This window comes from Diabrotica virgifera, chromosome 6, assembly GCF_917563875.1.
Source record: "Diabrotica virgifera virgifera chromosome 6, PGI_DIABVI_V3a".
Taxonomy (NCBI): Eukaryota; Metazoa; Arthropoda; class Insecta; order Coleoptera; family Chrysomelidae; genus Diabrotica; species Diabrotica virgifera.
Window position 1 is genome coordinate 28,583,362 of NC_065448.1, and position 24,641 is coordinate 28,608,002.

Below are 24,641 nucleotides of genomic sequence, written 5' to 3' on the forward strand. Positions count from 1 at the left end.
TTGCAGCAAAACGGCGCCTCGTATGAAAAAATAGTTTTTTTTATCGCAAATTGAACGAGGAATTCAAAAATGATTGTTAATTTGAAATATGTCAGTGGCATACTATCTTTTCTTCTTTGAAAAGTTCAGACCACTACCCCTAAGCGCGCCAATGATGAATATCAAATCCTTAATTGCATGTCAAAACATGCACAATAACTACCTCTTAAAACCCGCCAAGTTTTATTACAATGTTGCTAGTAGTTTCGGCAAAATCGTAAAAAATTTGTAAAATTTTGTTTTCTTCAACGTACTGTATCTTGAAAATGGATGGCGTTACAAAAAATTTTTATTAAGCAAACCCCAATTATTTTTCAGTTTTTTACCTACTCCAGTGACGGTGTATGAAAAGTATGTATAAAATTGTATCAAAAAACGAAAAAAAACCGAAAAAATGCGTTTTATTTTTAAAGGTACGTTTCAACAATTTTAAAAAATTCAGTGTGAAACATTATGCAAAAATACACGTCATATATTTTTTTCGTGAAAACGAATGTCTTAGTTATTTTTTTTATACTCATTTAAAATTTTAAAATCGTTGTAAAATTTAAATTTTGCGCCAAAAATGAAAAAAAAAATTTTTTCGGACAGTACTTTTTAAAGTTAACAACTTTTTTTATTTAATTTAAAGTTTTTCGCTAGTTCTCGATGCGGCTGAGATAAAAAATAAAAACATAAAAAGCCTAATTAGGCTCTAGGTGGGTCACATGACGACCTAATGGGCTAAAAATTTCAGAATGTAAGTTTCACTATATATGCTAAACGGTGACCTATATGGAATTCGAATCGAGTTGGGGGCACTTTTCATCATCTTACCCGGCTAGGCCCTTTGTGAGGTATGGATATAAAATAAAAATGTATACAACAGTAAATAAATGCAATAAAATGTATAGTCGCCATCGTATTATTGCAGAAATCGTCCTCTTAAACTTATTACAAAGTCATTTATATTTGAGTGGTAAGTTTATGGCACAGGTGGAAAGTAATAAATGTTGATAACGATTAAAGTAAACTGTGAATCTGAGGTATATTAATGTCATTGTGGGATGCTGGGACTTTATTCCACTAAAACATCAGCAGTTTACCCGTCTAAATTGCCATCATTTTGTACTCTGCACAGAGTATAGCGAGAAACCAAATAAAAATAGATGGTTTCGTTTTGATTTAATTCGAGTCTATTACCATCCTCTTGACACGTGTTTCTAGGTTTACATGTTCCCAACGAGGTTTTATAAGAAGACTGAATTGAACCAAAACGCACCGACTCGTTGGTAAATATATTTAAATATTCTACCAACGTATGTCTTTAGCGACATCTAACGAGGTAAGATGAAGTGAGCGTCGATAACGATTAAAGTAAACTGTGAACATGAGGCATATTCATGCCATCGGGCATTTATTCCACTAAAACATCAGCAGTTTATACTGTGGGTTTTAAATTTTGTTTAAAAATTATATTAGTTTCGAAATCGTCCATAAATATATTAGCCAATAATGGTCTCTTCTTCATCTCCATTATTGGCTAATATATTTATGGACGATTTCGAAACTAATATCATTTCTAAACAAAATTTAAAACCTACAGTATGGTGGAGATATGTAGATGTGTTTTCTGTGGCCTCATAGATCAGAATTGTTGGATACATTCCTGAATATTATAAACGATCAAGAAGAGGCAATAAAATTTACAATGGAAAAGGAATACAATAACACTTTGCCTTTCCTCGATGTTTTAGTCTCAAAGAAGGATACTGGATATGAGACTCAAGTGTATAGAAAACCAACACACCAACAGATATCTCAATTACAAATCAAATCACAACATCAACGTTAAAAAGGGAATCATTAAATCCTTATATGATAGAGCCAAAATTATTTATTCTAACGAAAATTCATTTTTAGAAAAAAAAAAGAATTGTTAACATCTGTTTTATTAAAAAATGATTATCCTTTATCGTTTATAAATAGGCATTTTCAAGATTGGATCGAATGGAACAGAACAACTTAGAACGGGATCCTACAACATTCACAAGAAATAATACGAGGAAAATATCAATACCATATATAAAAGGACTATCCGAAAAACTTAAAACAATAGGAAATAAACTGAACATTTCCACAACATTCAAAACAACAAACACATTGAGATCTATTCTATCTAAAACTAAACCTAACAATGAACAAGAAAGAACAAAGAATTGTATTTATAAAATACCTTGTGAATGCGAACAATTTTATTTACGTGAAACATCAAGACCATTAAACGTTAGAGAATTTGATAAATCTCAAATATGTCAACACGCATGGGATAATGAACATCGAGTTCAGTGGAGATTCAAGTAAAGTCCTGAAAGAAACCGCTAGTAAAAAGAGAAAAATCAAAGAAGCGGCTCTAATTATGCTAAACGAAACCAATTCCTCGGTAGAATGCAGTAGGATATGGTTACCCATACTAAAAGAGGAAGTATAGAAAGAAAATACCACGATTAGTAAGTCAATAACATATCCAGTTAGTATATATTTTAGTATTATTTATATATCTATTGTTATTAACAGGGCCGCGTCAAAGCTTTCAGGCGCGCCTTTCCTCCTTCCTTTGTACGCAGGTTTTTGTAGCTTACGGTATACCTACAAACTATTTTTTATGTGTTTGGAAAGTATCATCATCATCATAATCTAACCGTTATCTTCCACTGCTGAACGTAGGCCTCCTCTAAGTTTCTCCATGTCTCCCGATCTTGAGCTACCATCTATCCAGTTCCCGGCAGTTCTCTTTACATCGTCAGTCCAGCGCGTTGGTTGTCGATCTCTGCTTCGTTTGTCCGCCAGCGGTCGCTATTCCAATAATCTTCTAGTCTAGCTGTTGTTCGGTGTTCTTGCCACGTGACCTGCACATCTCCATTTCTTTTTTGCTGCATGTTCTACTATGTCTTTGATTTTTGTTCTTTGCCTGATATTATTTGGTATTTTGTCTCCTTGTGAGTCTTAGCATGGCCCTCTGGGTAACCCTTATTTTCTGCTCTTAGATTTTCAGCAGCAGGAAAGTAATATACTGATAAGTTATTATGAATACTATAAATATTTACAAAAAACAACGATTACATTATCAGAGAACAAATAAATACTATGTTATAATAATTATTATAACAAAAAGTGTATATTTTATTGAACAATATGTTCTTAGAAAAAATATAGCTTATAAAAAAATTAAAAAAAAAACTTGTGCACGCATGAAGTCGGTAGATCTAGTATAGGAAGAATTGTAGCTCGAGAAAAGTGGGTTCTAATCCCTCAAATTCCAAATCGAACATTTCAACGTGAAATAACCAAAAAATGAAGCACTTTTCGGACAAAACTCGTTATGACTTTTTTAAAGTCTTTAAAAAAAGCTTTATTTTTGTTTTTTAAAAAAGTTTCTAGCAGCAAAAGTAAGCCAGTAACGCTGAAAATAAAGTTGCTCCCTTTTTTTGGGTAAAAACATCGTAATAAATATTTCCGCTTAATTAGCATCCCAAATGAAATTAATCGTTACAGCTTTACAATTTACTTCACTTATTATGTATATTTATATGATCTGAAAGTTTCACCATTTCAAAGTGCTTATTTTTGAAAAAAATGGTTTTAAATAAAAAAAAAATAATTTGAAATTTTGAAGGAAATGCCTTTTTTTAAAAATTTTTCCTAAGAATATATTTTCGATAAAATACTTACTTTTTGAGTTATTTGCGAAAAACTGTCTAAAAACGTGTTTTTTTTTGTTGAAAAATGAACATATTCACTCGCAAATAACTCGAAAAGTAGATATTGACTTAAGTAATATAAAAATTTTATAGAACAACTTAACTTTATAGTTACTTACAATTCGTCAATTTATCCACTTCCGGACTTATTTTGAACGTATATGTTTTTAACCCGTGAAGAGGTGGTACGCCCCTAGGGCAAAAGCACACGTCGACACAATATCATTTTCTTCTTTGTCATGTTAGCTATGTGTATGCCAAATTTCATGTTATTCCAAGCTGTTATCTAAAATTCAGAGGTTTTGCAATATTTTACCGTGAGTGAATGCAGTAAAAGTTCAGTTTCATGACAGAAATAACGGTTTGTGCACATAGGAGATCAAAGTAGTAATAACTGCTATTTTTATTTACCTACGATTGGTAAATTTTCAATTTTACAAGATACTAAAATATTACTAATATTTCTGGTAATTTCGGTATTATCAAATTTTTGTTGGCACCTACCGGCGCCTTTTTCGTTCGGCGCCGGGGGGTACTGCTCCTCTCCGCCCTTATGGACGACGCGGCCCTGGTTATTAATATTATTTATAATTTATTTCAGAATTTGGTATTATTTTTGAAAGTAAACTAAATGTAAGACCAAATACTTACGATGTCGGGATAGTATCACGAGGTTTTTTCCTGGTTTTCCCTCGTGATTTACTATGGAATCTGTAACACGAGAATTTTACTGTCAACGTTGCATTTGGTTGTCTTTAGTCAGATCACATGCTATGATTTTTTTGTGACGGATATTCTTGGGTTGGGGTTGATTTCATGTAATCGAATGAACTATCTTTCAGTAAAGTCGTCCCAGGAACGCAACTCATAATTATTGGCAATATCATTTTAAAGTCTTCTACTTTAAAATGTATAATATATGTCTGAATTGCTGATATAAATGAGTTATAAATTATTAGAAGAATTTTTTACTTAGCAACAACATTTTTGTTTAATTTAGTAGTATTTTGTATTTTGACAACGACACCCGATTTGGGCGTCGAAACGTTAATAAAATCATTTTTTTAGTTAAATTGTGGCTTATTTCCCATTTAGAATAGTAGATCATTTGTGTAGAATATGAAGCTTGGAACACTTTGAAAAAAAGAAAGGGCAACTGTTTAGATAATTTAATAGTGTCAAATATAAATATGGAATAATTTTTAGTTAAGGTAAAAATATACATGGCAATTCAAAGCGAAAATCCCCATAACCTTATCTACTTGCGAAAAGAATTTTGTTTATGGATTACTTACAATCTGATAAAACAATAAATTCCGAATATTATTGTAATCTTTTAGACCAACCGAAGAGAAAAGACTCGGTCTACAGAAGAAAAAATCATTTTTCATCAGGCAATGCACCATGACTAAAATCCATGAATTAAAGTTCGAATTGTTGGAGCATCCACCGTATTCACCAGACTTGGCCCCTAGTGATCATCAAATAATGAGGTCAAAAAAGCTGTAAAAGCGTATTTTGTAGTCCTTCTTGATTCTCACTTCAGGGATGGAATACATCAATTGCAATCTAGTGGAACAAGTGTATTTCACTTCACAAAATTGTGTTTTTCTTATTGATCTTATAAAAACTTATTGAAGAGCCTATTACCCCTATCTGATATAAGTATTAAATTAATGAACGATGAATTACCAGTGTACTTGTAAAGCTCTACTGTGCAAAAAGTATCTTCTGTAACAATGATTTACCAAACGAACCTTTTAACAGTTGTTTATAAGGTTATGAGGTCATTTTCATAAAAATCTACATAATGAAACAGTCAAATAACGTTTTAACTAAATATAAACTTTATTATACAAACAAAACTTCACTTCTCATATAAAAAAGGAACTTAGTGTATATTGGAAAAATATTTTGTGTATTTAAATATCATTTAAAAATCCTTTTTGGATAAACAGAAGCCTAATATATTCTTAAAAGTTGTAAATGCGAATTTTAGTAGTTGACTATTAGAACATTTATTACACTCGGAAAAATGAAAGAATATCCATGAACGAACATATAAAATACGCTGTATTTTCCTGTCACCGCGTCACAAAGAAAATTGTCCAGTGCAAGTACATGTAACAATAATAATTATTACATGTACTTGCGCTGGCCAATTTTTTGTGTGACTCAGCGACAGGAAAATACAGCGTATTTTATTTGTTCGTTAATGGGTATTCTTTCATTTTTCCTGCTGTATAATGTTAGGTATTAAATTATAGTCTAACTATGACTGTTAATTTTTTCTGTATATAAATACAGGATTAAAAATACCTCACTACAAACAAATTCGATTCGTAAATGATAAATGGCAATACTGGCATTCAATTAATCTACTTATATGTAAATGCAGCATTATAGATTTTGCCAGTGTTCCAGATTCCTAGATACCAAAGTCTCCATAACTCATCGTGACGTCCCATGTGACTTTTGATTTGACACCGTAATCAAAATGCTATCTTGAGGCTCAAAGCTAACAATACATTGAGACTTAATAACGTATTAGCTACACCAATATTAGTCACTGCTCTTGAGGAACCTACCTTTCAAAAGAACTCGGACATTTTTACAGACAAGTCAAGTAACATACTATCTAGAATCTAGAGAACATAATATTTCTTACTCCGCTGAGGATTTATTATGGTGCACTAAGGGATGAAGTACTGCCGAAGAAAGATAAGAGGCCTTTGATACCAAAACTTCCTATCCGCTGGATATTAAAAAAAAGATGCGATCGTTCCAAAGGAAAAAATATCCGTTATTATAGTAATACTGAATGCTTCTAATTATATTAATACTGACATTTGTATTATAAATGAATGCCAAAGGTAATTGAAATGTATCAACAACCATAAAACAACGTCAAGATAACAGGTTAATTATTCAAGTTTGATAATTCAAATTACACTAGAAAACAAGCAATTTGCTGTAATACGAAAACCAAACCGAGTCATTTTTGTGACAGCCTTAATAGTCCAGTCAATGAGTATTTTCCCGCATAATTTTCTGAGGCTGTACAGATTTACACCAAAATTAAGTTCTACTTACTCTCAACTTCATGGTTGACAAGTTGACCCAGTGCCGTAAGGTGCTTTTACCCTGGGGGATGTCGAACCTTCAGCCAAATTGTATTTGTATTATGCTGTATTTTACCTTCACTGACTAGACTATAATTTTTATTACGAATGGCAGCAAAATTGTAGCTAAGAATAAGTATAACACTGAAACGGCAAACTTTTGTCAATAAATTTTGATAATTACTCAGTTTTTTCTGCTGTCCTCACTAAACATTTTAAAACATGTATGACATAATACTATGTTGTCAGATCATACAAGTCTTGAAGCACGGTGAACAGCTCACATCATTTTTAGAAATGAAAATAATTTTAATGAAAAATGTTTCTTGATAAAAGGTATATTTATTTAAAAACACTTAAAAGGGCCACAAATATCACAACAAAACGTTTTCGCTCTGTAAAAAGATCATCATCAGTGTTATAAGCCTAACATGCTAAGCCACCAAAAATAAGTTTTAACCTTTGTATTTTTGGATGGCTTAGCATGTTAGGTTTGTAAACCTGATGATGCTCTTTTTACAGAGCGAAAACGTTTTGTTGTGATATTTGTGGCCCTTTTAAGGGTTTTTAAATAAATTTAATTGTTATCAAGAAAAATGTTTCATTAAATTTACTTGTAATTAATGTAATATGGCCAGCCAGAGGAAATTCTTTCTTGTTGGTGGATATAAATGAAAATGTTGTTAGCACCAGGATTCGAACTCATATGATTTGGCTTAGAAGGTCAGTATCTTGCCCCTGAGCTACGGCCGTCCACTCTAAAAAAGATAACGCACTGATGCTCACGATAATGGGTCAGCACATTCATAGAATACCTATTACTCAACAATTTTTAGAAAAAGACATGGTTACACAATGTGCAAGTTTCAGTACAGTCCCGACTTTTAGACGTTTCCAAAACTGAAATGAAAGAAGGTTTGATACTTTTTGATATAGATAATGTTCCACTTTAAGAAGAGTGAAAAACTGTCGAGTATGAATTAATATTTCGCTATAAGTCAAATGTGCTGCACATATGGTGCTGAAGTAATGTGTCCCGACACAGAAAGAGGAAGAAAGATTGAGGATTCTAGAGAGGAAGATAATTTGGAGGATAGCAGGCCCACTAAACTTAGGTAATAATAAATTTAGAAAACTTACCAAGGAAGTAAAACTTGTAGGTAGATGGTATATAAATTTATTAAAATTTTTATCTGAAATGATTCAAATTGGATTGAAGTGGGTACATCTATAGTACAAAAAACACAAACGTTTTCGGACCAATCAGTCCATCATCAGGTAGAAACTTTAGATCCAAAGTAGTTGGAACTAGCTACATAGTCAGGTCAAAAGACCTTAACATTACAATAATTAGGCCATTTCGGCTACAACAATGTCTATTATCTATGTCAATGACATTGTTGTAGCCGAAATGGCCTAATTATTGTAATGTTAAGGTCTTTTGACCTAACTATGTAGCTAGTTCCAACTACTTTGGATCTAAGTTTCTACCTGATGATGGACTGATTGGTCCGAAAACGTTTGTGTTTTTTGTACTATAGATGTACCCACTTCAATCCAATTTGGATCATTTTAGATAAAAATTTTAATAAATTTATATACCATCTACCTACAAGTGAAGTTTTACTTCCTTAGTAAGTTTTTTATTATGGTATACAGCCAATGAGAGGAATCTTTTCCTTTATATTTTAAATTTAGAAAACTCATGAACCACGAAGTAAGAGCACTTTTGAAAGGAGAAGACATTGTCAGATTTATCAAGGCACAGAGACTCAGATGGATGGGACATATAGAAAGGAGAAATCCAGAGGCTGTTATCAAGAAAATTTCCAAATGGAGACCTGTATCAGGCAGACCACGAGGAAGACCAAAAACCAGATGGGAGAACCAAATAGTCGAGGACCTTAAGAAGATGGGAGTTAGAGAATATACAACCATAAGCCAAAAACAGGAAAGAATGGAGAATTATTAAAAAATACGCCACGACACACAGCCAATTGTAAAACCAAAATGTTAATCCGGACTGATTCACCGTGACAAATGAATCGGAAGAGCCAAAAGAGGGAGGCAATCTACACACAGTGTAGATGCCATGATGATGATAAGTCAAATGTTATTCCTATTTTTTTTTTCTATTACTGTTAAATTTAGTATGAAAACAACTTCATATTTGCCACTACTTACAACTTTTAAGAATAACTTCTGTAAAACTGAAGCAATTTAGATTGTATTCTAAAAACTTCTTATGTAAAGTACATATTATGTATATTAAACAACTATTCTAAACAAAATAACAGCGATAACAATGATATTTAAGTACACAAAACCAAAAATTAAGTAATACGACCGATAGTTTAAGCTGCAATGAAATACTAAGCGACTATTGAGGAGGTTCTGCAGCGGCAGGTGCAGGTTCTTCAACAGCTGGAGGCTGTTCTGCGTCTTCAGTAGGTAAAACTTCGGGTTCGTCAGTCGTGGGAGGAGCTTCTGACTCGTCTTCAACTTTCCTCAAACTCTCTAACTCTTCTTCTAGCTCCTTACAACGGGTAGTCACCTCCTCTAGTTTTACGGTAAGAGTTTTGTGTGTTTCAAGGCCAGCTTGTAGGGATAGTTTATCAATTATGTATCTAATATGAAATTAAGGAAAATGGAAAATCTATTATATTTTAACTCAATTAAGTTCTTAACAAAAATCAAATACTTTTGGACCATATCTCACAACACTTCTGTACAGGAATTACTTTTAAGGATGCCACTAGACATATACATCTAGCAAATAGAGAATACAATGGATTCAAGAAACTTTTATCATCAAATAATATAGTCACAAAAAAAACGAAAATATTGATATACAGAACTCTTATCAAGCCCATCCTAACTTAAGCATCAGAAACGTGGATGATGACAAAAGGCAATGAAAAATGTTTAGACTGTTTTGAACAAAAAATCTCACGACATATTTATAAAGCCGTGCAGGAAATCCGTCGGATACAGGACCCCAAATCTATCGAGACACTTCTACTAACAGCAAATATTCACATATTACACGTAAGTACAATTTATTTAAGATATTTAATATCTTCCTTTATCTAAACCGCTAGACCATAAGTTCCTATCAACAGATGTCAAAATATCAACATGAATTAAACCCTAAAAGCTAACATCAGACCGTCACTAGGCATTCATTTAGATAAAATAGCAATTGTCATGTTACGACACAACGGGGTCGTTACAAAATGGATTATGGCGTAGACACTATAATTTTGAGCTTTACCGCCCTAAGGGTAAGAACAGAACAAGTGGGTCTAGGTGGAGGTGGAAGTCGCGGTTGATATCCATGTAAAACAAACACATTGTAGTGAATGGGAGAGAACAGAGCAGTAAGTCGCGGTGGAGGTTTGGCGTGATGCCATCCAGGAGGTTTACATCGATGCTTTTGAAAATAAAATGAGTTTGTTTTACATGGATGTCTACTGCGTGGCCTACAAGGATGCTTCCCTGCGATTGGTCCGTTCGAAGCTAAGTTGTCATTACCTGCGCTACCTGAGTTGATACTTTTTATATAATCCTTCTTTTGTATTCAGTTTATTTTTGAATTTCTAAAGTAATTAAATTCAGTAAATTTTGTTTACCAATATTTTTTATTCAACCAATATCCTACTTTTTAATGTTACCGAATCCAACAATGACATGGAGGCTGCCACAGAAATTCTCAAAAAACTTCACCATGAACCTATTCCTATTCGCTCCGCCACCAGATTTGGCAAAAGGAATAAATTTGGCTGTATGGCTTTAAAAATCACGGTTCCAAGCAGCTATGATGTTCAAATGGCACTCAAGGGTAGATCCAAATTAAAAGGTAGTAAGATCTTCATATCGAGCGATTTAACTAAACTACAAAGGGAACACGAACTCAAAATTAAGAACGAGCTGAAGACCAGAATCGATAATGGCGAAACTGATCTAAGGATCAAATACTTGAATGGAGTGCCGTCTATAGCTTCAAAAAACTGAAAAATCTAAAACTCAATACTGTTCCTCCCAATGACCACAAAATCAGTGTTTATTACCAAAATGTACGTGGCCTTCGGACAAAGCTTGGCAAGTTATTGGAAAATACTCAAGGATGCTTTTATAATGTTTTGGTGTTTACGGAGACCTGGCTAACTGAGGGAATTACCGACGCCGAGCTGAACCTAGCGAACTTTAATGTCTACAGAAGTGATAGGTCATCTTCAACCAGTGCCTATTCTAGAGGAGGAGGCGTTCTTATTGCCGTATCCAAGCAATTGAATAGTAAGCATTTGCCATCTTCACTTGATATCGAGCAACTGTTTGTAGCCATTATCAATGGTAACGAAACCATTATTCTCGGCACTGCATATTTTCCCCCAAAAAGTGACTGAGAAATTTTCCATCTTCAATGACAATGTTGACAACACAGTCAACAATTTCAATCCATCCCAACTATGCCTTTTGGGTGACTTTAATCTGCCTAATGTATCGTGGTCCCATGACAATTTCAGTTCATCAGCCACATTTAATCACCTTGCTACTCCTAACGAAAGAACATCCATTGATATTATCTCAAATCTATCCTGTCTGCATAATCTATACCAGATTAACGTTTGCCCAAATACCTCTAATTCTTTATTAGATTTGATACTGGTCCAAAATAAAGATATCGCCGTTGTTGAACCTACAGACATTTTAATCCCTCCTGACCAATATCATCCCCCACTGGTGTTTGAACTACCCACAACTACCAGATATAATGAGGGACTTTTACCGGAGGGTTACTATCATGACTTTAAATCAGCAAACTTTTCTCTAATTAAAGGCTATCTCGATTGTGTCAACTGGGATACTTTAATGATTGGATGTTCAGTCGATGAAATGGTTAACATTTTATATGATATTCTGTACTCAGCTATTGACATCTATGTTCCTGTTAAAAAATTCTCTTCTAGAAAATTTCCTATCTGGTACTCTTCGGAACTAAAATCGTGTATTATTAGAAAGAAGACAGCACACAGGAGACTTAAAGAGTCCAAGCTGCCAAAAACCAGTTACCTTTACAAACAGTTCTCAGAGCTCCGATCTCAGTCCCAGATACTTGCCAAGCGTGACTATTTAAACTTTACATTGTCTACTGAAAACTCTCTTCCCGGCGGTCTGAATAAGTTTTGGTCTTTTATCAATAACAAAAGAAAATCAAATGGAATTCCTTCTGAGTTATCTCACAACGGCAAAACTAGTTCATCTGGTAAAGATATTGCGAATTTATTTGCTGATTTCTTTTCATCAGTTTACTCCTCTGTTGTTGTTGATTTCCCCGAAGACATCACTTCTTCACCCTTAAACCTATCATCATGTAAACTATCCATCTCTGACATTTACTCTAAATTGTGTAACCTCAATCCTTCTAAAGGCCCGGGACCTGATGGCATCCCATCAAGCTTGCTCAAGTACTGTGCATTTAATTTAGCTCGGCCATTATTTCTCATCTTTAACAAGTCTTTAGCTAGTGGAAGCTTTCCAAATGTTTGGAAGACCAGTTTCCTATTGCCCTTACACAAAACAGGTGACAAAAGTCTTGTGTCCAACTATAGACCTATTAGTATCCTAAACTCTATTCCTAAACTATTCGAATCACTTGTCTGCGATTTCCTTACACCCTCCTTGAACGGTGTTCTATTGGAACAGCAGTTTGGTTTCAGGCGCCATAAGTCAACTGAACTCAATTTGCTGACATATACTAACTTCTTACTGAACGCCTTGGACGAAGGACTACAGGTGGACGCCCTGTACACCGACTTCTCTAAGGCTTTCGACAGAGTTAATCACAATATTCTATTAGAAAAATTGCAGCGATTAGGGATACATGGTTCACTTCTGCTGTGGCTTAGGGAATATCTTCTGGACAGAAAACAAATCGTCAAGCTCTACAGCTATTTTTCCTACGAAATAGTTGTCCCTTCGGGCGTACCGCAGGGATCTCATTTTGGACCTTTGTTGTTTAATGTTTTTATTAACGATATAAAAGACTGTTTCCAATATGCGAAATTTCTTTTATTTGCTGACGATGTTTAAGTTTTACTGCCACATTAGGAATCCACTCGACTGTTTAAGGCTTCAGTCCGATTTGAATCGGTTGAATGAATGGTGCAGCAACAATGACATGGTTCTCAACTCCTGCAAATGTTTTCACATTTCATTCACGCGTTCGAAAAGTCCTATCTCTTTCACATACAAAATAGGTGATATAAATATCACAACAGTCACATCCATAAAAGATCTTGGAGTTACACTTGACTCTGGACTATCTTTCAATATTCATATAAGCAATATCATCTCAAAATCGCTTCAACTGTTAGGTTTTATTAAAAGATGCTCCCAAGACTTTAAGCAGTTGAGATCGTTTAAACTGTTGTACTGTGCAATGGTGAGGCCAATCGTGGAATATGCATCTCGCGTCTGGTCACCCGCCTATGAGACATACAACTGTAAGATTGAAAGGATCCAGCACCTATTCCTTAGGTTCGTCGCATTCAAAACAAACCGTAGACACTGGAATTATATGGATCTTGAACTAGAACTTAACATTGACACCTTATCAAGCAGACGGAAAAAGAAGGACATGTACATGTTGTATAATATTATAAATTCAATTCACGACTGCCCTGAGCTCCTGGAGGAAGTAGGTTTACATATTCCCTCCAGAATCACACGTTCAAGATCTACGTTTCATACTCCCATCAGCAGAACTAACTTCACTGCAAATTCTTTCATCTCGAGGGTTTCTAGACAGGCAAATGCTTGCTCCAATTGTGTGGATTTCTTTGCGGATAGTTCGCGATTTTTAAAACCGCTAAAGGATTGCACCCTCTAGTTTTATGTTCTTGAATATTTTAAACTTGTGATTATATATCTTTACCTGTTATTTTTACTTTTTGACTTGCTTTATTGTCGTAGTGTTTATTGTATCTTATTGTATTTTACGTATATTTGTAATATTTTGTTAGTTCTACATATCTTCTGTACATATCTTCTGTACATATCTTCTACATATCTTCTACTTGACTGACACAACATCGCAAAAGCACAGTGTTTTTGTCATTCAAATTTCATTAAACTACTTCACTTGATAGTGGTTCTAGCTCGACTGACAGCGCAGGTGACCTCCTTGCTATGTGCTGTCGACATCGACCGCGACTTAACTAGTAGCATCCACCGCGACCTACACCTCCACCTTGACCCACTTGTTCTGTTTTTACCCTTATAGTGAACCTATAGTTGATTTTTTAACCAAGAGGAATAAACTAAAAAGACAGATTCACACCCAAGAAAGTTACTAGAAAAGTCACCAAATTCATCTTCTTTTTTCGTTGATCATATCACCTTTCGATGATAATCCATACATATTATATTATACTAACATATCGCTAAAGAGTTCTATTATAAAAACAACTGTTTTTATATAAAAGTAGACTAAAAATCTAAAAATTAAAGTAATAATGCAGAAAACACAAAAAATCGCCGATATACTTAATTAACCCGATTAACCTATAAAATGACAGAAGTGCCAACATTTCATAAATGTCATTAGTGTCAAAATTTAATAACAGTGGAGTAAACTTGCCTGCGGTTGGACCAATTAGAAACAAGCATTACGGCGCAGTAAATGTGAATCACTCCTCTTATTTAACCTTTAACTACCCGCGCATCAAGTTATAACATAACTACACGCGTGGCGTACTTTGTACGCCACAAGAAAATACACTTAAAAACAGCGGATTTGTTTAATTTTTTTTGAAAAAATACACTTAGTTGTTTGTTATTGGGACCGTGCAAGTTCGGCAAAGCGATCTCTATTTCTACGCTCTGTACTTTTATTCGCACTTTTAATTATATTGGCCAATTATATTAGTCCTGGTTGCTGGATAATTGTCAAGGCCATAGTCCAAAAAAATATTAAGAAGAAAAAATAAGATGCAGGTTGTTATGTAAACGTAAACAAGTGTATGTAGTAAATAAAATTAGTTATTAAAATGCAGTACTGCAAGCAAAATACAATTAATTAAATTTACCTTTATAAAATAATAACTGCATATCACATCAATATTGTGGAGCAATATATAATTTTTCTGCTTCAATGACAGAAGGTATGAAATATACGTCACTTTGACAATTTCAATTGACAATATGAATTATTTAAGATAGTTGCAATATTTCTCCGCGACTCGCGCACGGTCGTTTCTCGTTTCCCTTCCAAGTACTTGTACACTGCGAATAAACCTTATTCGGCATCAGTGAATACTTGGAGTTCCTTTTCAGTAAGCCAATTGGGATTTATAACTGGAATCATGGAATAACTGGATTCCATGATAAATAAAATTACTAATAAAAAATTTTTTTAAATGTGATTTTTTACAGGAGAAAAAGTATTGTTTATAAAGAAAAATATATTTTTTGCCATAATGACTAAAAAACAATTAAAATATGTACTTATATTACGACTTATAGTAATATAATCCTGGGGTATATTGTCCACCACCGGAAACAACAAATAATAAAATGTAAATTACGATCTTTCCAGAACGCCGATTATAACGAAACTAAAACCAAATTATAAAGCACATTCCAGTGATAGGTTAGAAAAATAAGCAAGGTCAAAAATTAAATTTTTAAATATATTTCCAGTAGAATTCTTATATCTGGCGTACAAAGTACGCCAGTGCGTGTAGTTAAAGGTTAAAAAACAAACAATAGTATCGGTAGGTCTACCAAAATAAACATGCTGAGAATGAATTAGATGGAGCCGTCAAACACATTTGTAGATCAGTTGGAATGAGGAAGCAAGGCAGGCCCAGTGCATGATTTAAGAACCAGGAGGAAGACGAATTATGAGTGTTAAGAGTATGAAATTGGAAAACCAATAGTGTAGGAAACAGAGGTTGAACCTTGCAAAGTGGACACAAGTCCGGTTTTATTTTTTTCTGGCATATCAAGGGGTGATTGTTATAAGACTAACTTTTTCTGAAAAAATTTCGCCCCGGAACCCCCCTTTTCACCCCTTTAAAGGGGGTAATTTATGGTTTTTGCAGAACGTAGCCCTTCCTGTACCTTTTACAAAAAATTTCTTTTATAGAAATATGAAGAGGACTATATTTTCTACGATTTATTTCCGACAGCATCTCTCTATCATCCACCGTTTAGCAAGGGTGGCGCCCCAAAGTTGACAAGTTTTTAAAAAAGATGTTTTAAAAAAAAATATATTTTTCCCTGACTGTAACGGAAATTAAAAAGAAATGCTGCGGAGATTATTCACAAATAGATGATTTATTTTTTGGTATAGGTTTCACTTAAGGGTAATTGCCCTTTTTTTAATTACAGGGTGTTACATTTTAAAAAACCCCTTTTTATACCATCTGAACCATTTATGCTAGAGTAAAAAGACTTTCAGCGATTACCCATGTATTGGTGTTATTTACAAATTTGTATAATGCACCCCCATTTTTTCTCCGGAACCACCAAAAAAAAAAAGAAGAATTAATAAATAAAGTGATTTTCTTGGAATCCTTCACACACAATGCCCTTCATTAATATACTTCATATATCATTTTGTGCAAGTTATTATTACCCATGCATGGACACTAAAAGCGATTTCCTAGTGTAACCCCTGTAGCCAAAAACAATAAATAAAATGGGGGGTTGAAAATTTTTTTTTGTTTTTTGCTTTTTGATCCATATGGGCATATGCTTCATCAATAGTGCTTTTCAAAAATATATATAGTTATTGCAACATCCCTGCGCAAACCACCCCTATCCTTGAAAATATACTGCAGAAACTACCCCTATACCTTATCCAGCATGTTTTTACGATTTTCTCATTACCTATTCAGTTTTTTTAAACAAAACTTATACAAGGTTAAAGACCACTATTTACTCTAAAAATTAGGTCCTATTCATTTTTTTCGTTTAAGCAACCGCTACGGCACAGTGGCGCCGTAAACCTCATATATGCTTTGACGGGCTCCAGTTTTTCTTTATTTTTTCGTCATCTGTTTGTTTTATTGATAAAGTACTTATGTAAAATAAAAGAACACAGTGTAACCTACAAATCATCACCTATGCACATTTTACATTCTTTGCTCCCCAAAGCTACAGTGGTGGCCCAAAATAAATTTTTTCATATTTTCGCCACCTACACGCATTTTATTGCGTTAATGCTACCTTAATAGCACAATATTCACCCCTAAGTGGTCGCTAAGCAGTGGCGGATCCAGGGAGGGGTGATGGGGCGATCACCCCCACCCCTCTCAAACCAAGTGATATTATATTTGAAGATTATAAAAATATTCATTTATTTTTATAGAAATACTTATATTATATTAATATTATTTTTATAAGAATGACTTTTTATGCTTTAGCGACAGTGGCGGATCCAGCATCGTTAAGAGGGGGGTGCCAATTGGTTAAATTTCTATAAAAATAAATGAATATTTTTATAATCTTTGAATATAATATCACTTGGTTTGAGAGGGGGGAGGTGATCACCCCCATCACCCCTCCCTGGATCCGCCACTGCGTAGCGACCACCTAAGGGTAAATATTGTGCTGTTAAGGTAGCATTAATGCAATAAAATGCATGTAGGTGGCGAAAATATGCAAAAATTTATTTTGGGCCACCACTGTGGCTTTGGGGAGCAAAGAATGTAAAATGTGCATAAGTCATAATTTGTAGGTTACACTGTGTTGTTTTATTTTGCATAAGTACTTTATCAATAAAACGAACAGATGACGAAAAAAAAAAAACAAAACCTGGAGCCCGCCAAAGCATATATGAGATTTACGGCGCCACTGTGCCGTAACGGTTGCTTATACGAAAAAATGAATAAAATATAATTTTTAGAGTAAATAGTGGTCTTTAACCTTGTATAAGTTTTGTTTAAAAAGAATACATAGGTAATGAGAAAATCGTAAAAATATGTTCGCCAAGGGATAGGGGTAGTTTCTGCAGTATATTTTCAAGGATAGGGGTGGTTTTCGCAGAGATGTTGCAATAACCATATATATTTTTGAAAAGCACTATTGATGAAGCATATGCCCATATGGATCAAAAAGCAAAAAACGAAAAAAAATTTTCAACCCCCCATTTTATTTATTTTTTTTTGCTTCAGGGGTTGCACTAGGAAATTGTTTTTGGTGTCCATGCATGGGTAATAATAACGTCCACAAAATGATGTATGAAGCATATTAATAAAGGGCATTGTGTGTGAAGGATTCCAAGAAAATCAATTTATTTATTAATTCTTCTTTTTTTTGGGGTGGTTCCGGGGAAAAAATGGGGGTGCATTATACAAATTTGTAAATAGCACCAGTACATGGGTAATCGCTGAAAGTCTTTTTACTCTAGCATAAACGGTTCAGGTGGTATAAAAAGAGGTTTTTTAAAATGTAACACCCTGTAATTAAAGAAAGGGCAATTACCCTTAAGTAAAACCTATACCAAAAAATCAGTCAATTATTTGTGAATAATTGCCGCAGGATTTCTTCTTAATTTCCGTTACAGTTAGGGAAAAATATATATTTTTTTTAAAACATCTTTTTTTAAAACTTGTCAACTTTAGGGCGCCACCCCCGCTAAACGGTGGATGATAGAGAGATGGTGTTAAAAATAAATCGTAGAAAATATAGTCCTCTTCATATTTCTATAAAAGAAATTTTTTGTAAATGTTACAGGAAGGGCTACGTTCCGCAAAAATCACAAATTACCCCCTTTAAAGGGGTGAAAAGGGAGGTTCCGGGGCGAAATTTTTTCAGAAAAAGTTAGTCTTATAATAAGCACCCCTTGATATACCAGAAAAAAAATAAAACCGGACTTGTGTCCATTTTGCAAGGTTCAACCTTTGTTTCCTACACTACAAGGCGAAGGATAGAAAGGAATGGAAGCTGATTCGACAAGCCAAGACCCACCAGGTGTTATATTGCCAATGATGATAATCACGCCATTAACTGATTTTGGTAACTTCGAGGTGGTTAAAGAATTTAAATTACAGCCCCTGCTCAAATTATTAGACCCACCCTAGAAAGACCTGTTTTTTGAATTTCAACTTTTTAAAAAATATCTTCACAGTAATACAGAGCTGCTTAAAGGATTGCATATCAATCAGAGAATAATCATGCTACATAATTAAGTTAAAAGTAGTGAAGCTTTTTGATCGAATTTTTAAAACTTGCCAATGAGCTAAAAATGTGAAGTAACTCGAGTTTTTCCAACTGTAGATTTTTACTTAAATTAGTGATTGGTATTTAACTTTTGTAAACTTTGCAGTGACCTCAATAGGAACAACTTAAAAAATATATCCAAGAGCTCAAAGAATAAGAAGCAATGAGGTCTTTTGTAATTTATGGAAGCAAAGCTTGAATATAGAAGAAACAACATCAAAATATACAGTAACGTCACAGAAATGATATTATTCCAGAAATTAGGAGCGATCGCAAAAAGACAATAATAAGCAACAGGACACTATCAGAATTTGAAACCAATATTAACAGAAATAAGTGAAAAAGGGAGAAACAACAATAGAACTGGATCCCGCGTACCTACCAAAAAAAAAGTTGATTAATAGCAAGCCGAAAATTTGTTAATAACTTAACGGTGTCTAGTCGGACAAACTTTGATGTATGGGAACACTGGAACAGGAGAAGTGTTAACTGTGGAACAGGTTAAAAATTTGGAACGCCAGAGTATGAAAACGTTTCATGTATTTTGTCGGACAGAACTTCCAATTGATTTGTTACCATTTCTTTAAACTCTCATGCAAAAATCAGACTGGTGTTTATCACCAACTGGGCATTTTAATGAGTGGAAATGAAGAACATGTCAAATGACAGGAATCATGTTGATTAATAATAGCAGTCTGATTTTTGCATGAGAGTTTAATGATAGTTTAACAAATCAATTGGATGTTTTGTCTAACAAAATACATGGGACGTTTTCGTAATCTAACGTTCCAAATTTTTAAACTGTTCCACAATTAAAACTTCCCCTGTACATCAAAGTTTGTCCAACTAGACACTGTTAAGCTATTAACAAATTTTCAGCTTGCTATTAATCAACTTTTTTTTGGTACGTGGGATCCAGGTCTACAAGAATGACTTAAACAAAACAAAAAAAAAAACATAAAAGATTATCATAAGTATCAAATGGTCCTTGAGTAAAAGAAAAAATAGATTAGTATGATGAAGTTAAACAAGAAACAGAAAATAAGAAGTACAATGGAACATGCTGGAACAATGGAAATGGACATACGAAAAATATATTGAAAAATATTAAAATATACCAGAAAAAATACTGTACATCACTGAATAATACAAAGTGTAATAAAAATATTGTAATTTTGTCATCACATAAGATATGTGGGATTACTGAGATTAAGTACCTAGATTATTAATTCAGCATTTTCATTTTAGATTAGATTAGATGAAAATACACTAGCTAAAATATTACTACAAATATCGCTTAAGTACATTGATCTACAGAGTAGAAATTTAAACAGAAACTGATCTACAGAATTTAAACATAATGAAAGAATAATATCAAATTTAAAATTAACGAGTTACTGAAAATCAAATTTAGTACAAAAACACTACAGTGGCAAAATAGACCAGTTATCTGTGAAAAAATGTCTATTTTTGGATGTGAAAGGTGGCATTTGGATTTTTGCAGATAAAGTTAGGTGACACCTTCAGTAATAATAATTGACTTATGCTCCTTCTCAAATATGCCCGGAACATTAATAAACAAATTAAAATATGTATTTAAAAATTTCGAAAAACTTCAATTTTTTCTGCTTTCTTTGCTTATAACTTTAAAACGATTCGTTTTGGAACAAAGTCGTACAAAAATAAAATAAAGATAATTGACTTTGTATGATATACGACTGGTCAAAAATGTCTTAACGTATTACCTTTTCTGCAATATAGCAATAAATACAAAATATGGGGGCAAAATACGCCTGTTGTTATTCTATGTTTTTAACCACTTTGGTGGCACTTAGAACCTTAGTAATTCGCTTAGGAAATTCTTTGTAACATACTTAAACCGTGTACCAAATTTCATTAAAATCGACCTAATAGATTTTGAATAATAAATTTGCAATCTAAATGTTTTTAAAAAAGTTCAAATTTTTTAAAATCTTTCTGAACAAAAAGTAGACCACTTAAAAGTTGTCTAATTTTTTTACATATAACCAGTGCTCTACCTATCTAATACACTTTACAGAATTAAAATCGGATTATTTAAGGGACCTCAGCAATGTTTTAAACTTATAAACAATTTTTTGGCTTATAAACAAATACATAGCTTTGTTTAATAATAAAAAAATTAATTTTTAGCAATGCAAATAATTAAAACCAGTATAATTTGACTTAAACTTTCAAATGCTGTTAGCAGAATTGCTATTTTATTTTTTAATCAAAAGTTATTCGCGTTCAAAAATTGCAATTTTTCGAATTTTTGAAAGTTCCACTGCATTTATCTCGAAAACTATGCATCCTACGAAAAAATCATGATTCCTCAAGTTTCAATTCCTCATGATTCCTCAAGTTCTTTGTTTATAACAATCTTATCGACATCCGGATCAACTGTTACCCAAAAAAATCGTGTTCTACGGGTAAAAAAATACATAAAAATCTTGGGTAATTCCATCTAAATAAAGGAGCCCGTAGCACCCCCTCCTGGCCACAAGACTAATTTGTTTATAAGCTAAAAAATTGTTTATAACTTTAAAACATTGCTGAGGCTGCTTAAACAATCCGATTTTAATTCTGTAAAGTGCATTAGATAGGTGAAGTAATTCTTTATATGTAAAAAAATTGACAAATCTTTGTATGTTCTAGTTTTTGTTGTGCAAGCTTTTAAAAATTTTTAATTTTTTAAAAAAAGTTTAGATTGCAAAATTATTATTCAAAATCTAGTAAGTCAATTTTAATGAAATTTGGTGTACGGCTTTAGCACATTACAAAAATTTTCTAAGCGAATTTGGAAGGTTCCAAGTGTAACCTAAGTGATGGAAAAGCATTGAATAAGGACAAATATTTTATATTTATTGCTATTTTGCAATAAGGGTGATAAGACATTTTTAACCAATCGCATCTGATGGAAAATTTAATTATCTTTGTTTTATTCCTTTACGACTTTGTTCCAAAATGAATCTTTTAAAGTTATAAGCAATTTTTTGAAATTTTTAAATATTTTATTTTTTTTATTAATGTTCCGGGCATATTTGAGAAGGAGCATAAATCAATTAATATTAACGAAGTTATCACCTAACTTTATCTGCAAAAATCTGAATGCCACCTCTCACATCCACCTAAAAACAGATCCTTACTGGTCTAAAATTAAAAAATGAAATGTTGAGGGATTAAAAAAATCCAACAAAGAAACAAGAATATCTGAAAGGCTCTCCAATAAAATTTAAAGAAACCAGAGAGGAATTTTGCTTTTGTGGTCATCATAATTATCATTAGTGGTGCTACAACGCTAGTTTAGCCTCAAGCTTCCCCAATCAATTTTGCCAGTTGTTTCTGTTCATCAGCAACTGTTCCTCACATCCGCGTTCTCGCGTTCATACTGTCTCTCCATCTCAGTTTTGGTTTACTACTACTCCTATTTACTACTGGTACCAATAATAGGCTTCGTTTGAGTGGGTAATTTTCATTTGCTCTTGACACATGTCCAGCCCATTTAAGACTACTATTACTATTTCTTTATACTTATTGTATAATTCGAAGTTATGTCACCTTCTCCAAATACCATTCTCACAGATTGTGCCCATTGATTGCATCACAGATTGATTGATCTCTTCATAGGGAGATAAAATAAACACTTTGCAAAGAAAGATGATATAGGATAGAAGTATCATGGCTCCACAAACTGTAAATATCTGTGTATTTTCATGGCTTAAAGCATACTCATTGTATGTCCATTTTTTCTATTATTGAGTTATGCACTGTACCTTTATGACCTCCTAACAGTCTCATCCTGCACAGACATTGCATGTCGTAACGCGTTTGGTGTGTTATAAATTGCATTTCAAAACTGTGCGCTATAGCACTGTACTACAAGAGCTTAAACATTCAAACTCGATTTTCTCAAAAACTACATGCACAGACATACAATAAGTGTGCTTTTAGCCATCGATGTGTAAACTGACCATACATTTATCTCAGATTCAACATTTCTAGAAGTGTCATATACAGTAGAGCGTCGATTATCCAAACGTCGATCAACCGAACGACCGGTTATCCGAACTCCCGTGCCCTGCACTTGAGTACTGATCAAGCGTTAATAATTAACGCTTAAAATATCTTCAATTTTCTTCAATTGTGTATCCAAAAATATGTTGTTGCAAAAACTGCACTGTTTTGCTTAATTGCTATTTGTCATTATCAAGGTATAAACAAATATAGTTATATAAATATGGTTTTTATTCACTTGTGGATAAATATGTATGACAATCTCAATATAGTTCGATTATCTGAACAAATCGGTTTTCTGAACAACCATGTCCCCCAATTAGTTCGGATAATCGATGCTCTACTGTACTAATCAATGACATAAACTTGTAGTAATTTCTCTCAGTATGTAAACACGAAACTGAATGTATGTTTGACCTTCGACATTTATTTACGGAGATAGGTACAAATGTAAACACCTTAAGATATACTTTACCTACAACTATCTTCACTTTCTATGGGTACAGTTCCTTTAAATATCCACTAAACTTATTATGAACGCCTACTTACAGTCCCGGCGCTAGGGTATAAGGTGCCTGCCTGCAAAACTAGCATAGGCGCCCCCCAAACAGGGGCGCCCGCCTGCAGTGCTTCCCTTGCAGGCTCGTTATCGCCGGCCCTGCCTACTTACATAACATGTCCATATGTTTTTACTCTTATGAAAATTCTTGATACCAGTTAACATGATGCCAATAAAATTAGTAGTCATTATTTTTGCTATTATTACCAAGTTGTATTAAACAAATAGGGAATAAAGATAAACCGTAAAAGCAAATTGAAAACTGCAATATTATATACCTACATCAAAAGTATGCATTGAAACATCATTGAGGAAATCAGTGAAGTTCAAATCTTTCATAAAAAGACCCCTTTCAGATTACATTAAAAAAGGATACGATAAAGCATCTTCTGGTTTATCTACTTCTTCATATAGATTTACTAAAACTTTAGTTAAGGCATCCATTATCCCAGCTTTTTCTAAATATTTGCGGAATTCTTCCCTTTTTCCTTCGGACGGCTTAAAACATATTATGATAATTAAGATATGAGCATTTAAATCTTAAGAATATTTTAAATAAAATAGTATTCTTACCTTATAAGCTTGTGGAGTACTCATATTAATTTATTGGATAGTAGATAGTACAAAATTTGCTGACAATTTATTATTTTTTTATAGGACGTTTTTATTCAAAAAGTTGACAGAATGGCAATTCTGAAATACTTTTTATCACAGTTGACACAGTCCTTATATTAATAATTATAAAAATTTCAATTATTTTAGAAACGTGTTAAATTATTTTACAAAAGAAAATTATGTTTAAATTCCGCCCTTACGATTTAGAACATTTTCAAATAAAATAATCAAAATATAGAATAAAACTAGAGATAACTTTCTACCTTCCGCAAAATATCGAGAGGGAACTTGAAATGTTGC

The 24,641-nt window shown here is 33.2% G+C and overlaps 1 protein-coding gene across 1 annotated transcript; it reads right to left on the reverse strand.

Annotated features, from left to right (window-relative positions):
• Positions 1–4,933: 4,933 nt before the first annotated feature.
• LOC114328673 (c-Myc-binding protein homolog) lies at positions 4,934–24,637 on the reverse strand. The gene is made up of 3 exons (XM_028277591.2): positions 24,300–24,637; positions 24,103–24,224; positions 4,934–9,528 (listed from the first exon to the last, which is right to left on the reverse strand). Exons 1-3 carry the CDS (start codon positions 24,321–24,323, stop codon positions 9,282–9,284), a joined length of 393 nt encoding a protein of 130 aa, XP_028133392.1. The 5' UTR covers positions 24,324–24,637; the 3' UTR covers positions 4,934–9,281.
• Positions 24,638–24,641: the final 4 nt, after the last annotated feature.

Bases quoted from the DNA above. Each gene is read 5' to 3' on its own strand.
- LOC114328673 (XM_028277591.2), bottom strand. From the start codon at position 24,323: ATGAGTACTCCACAAGCTTATAAG. The intron at 24,225-24,299 runs GTAAGAATACTA...ATATGTTTTAAG, and splicing joins GTACTCCACAAGCTTATAAG to CCGTCCGAAGGAAAAAGGGA. The intron at 9,529-24,102 runs GTATCCTTTTTT...ATTTCATATTAG, and splicing joins AAACCAGAAGATGCTTTATC to ATACATAATTGATAAACTAT.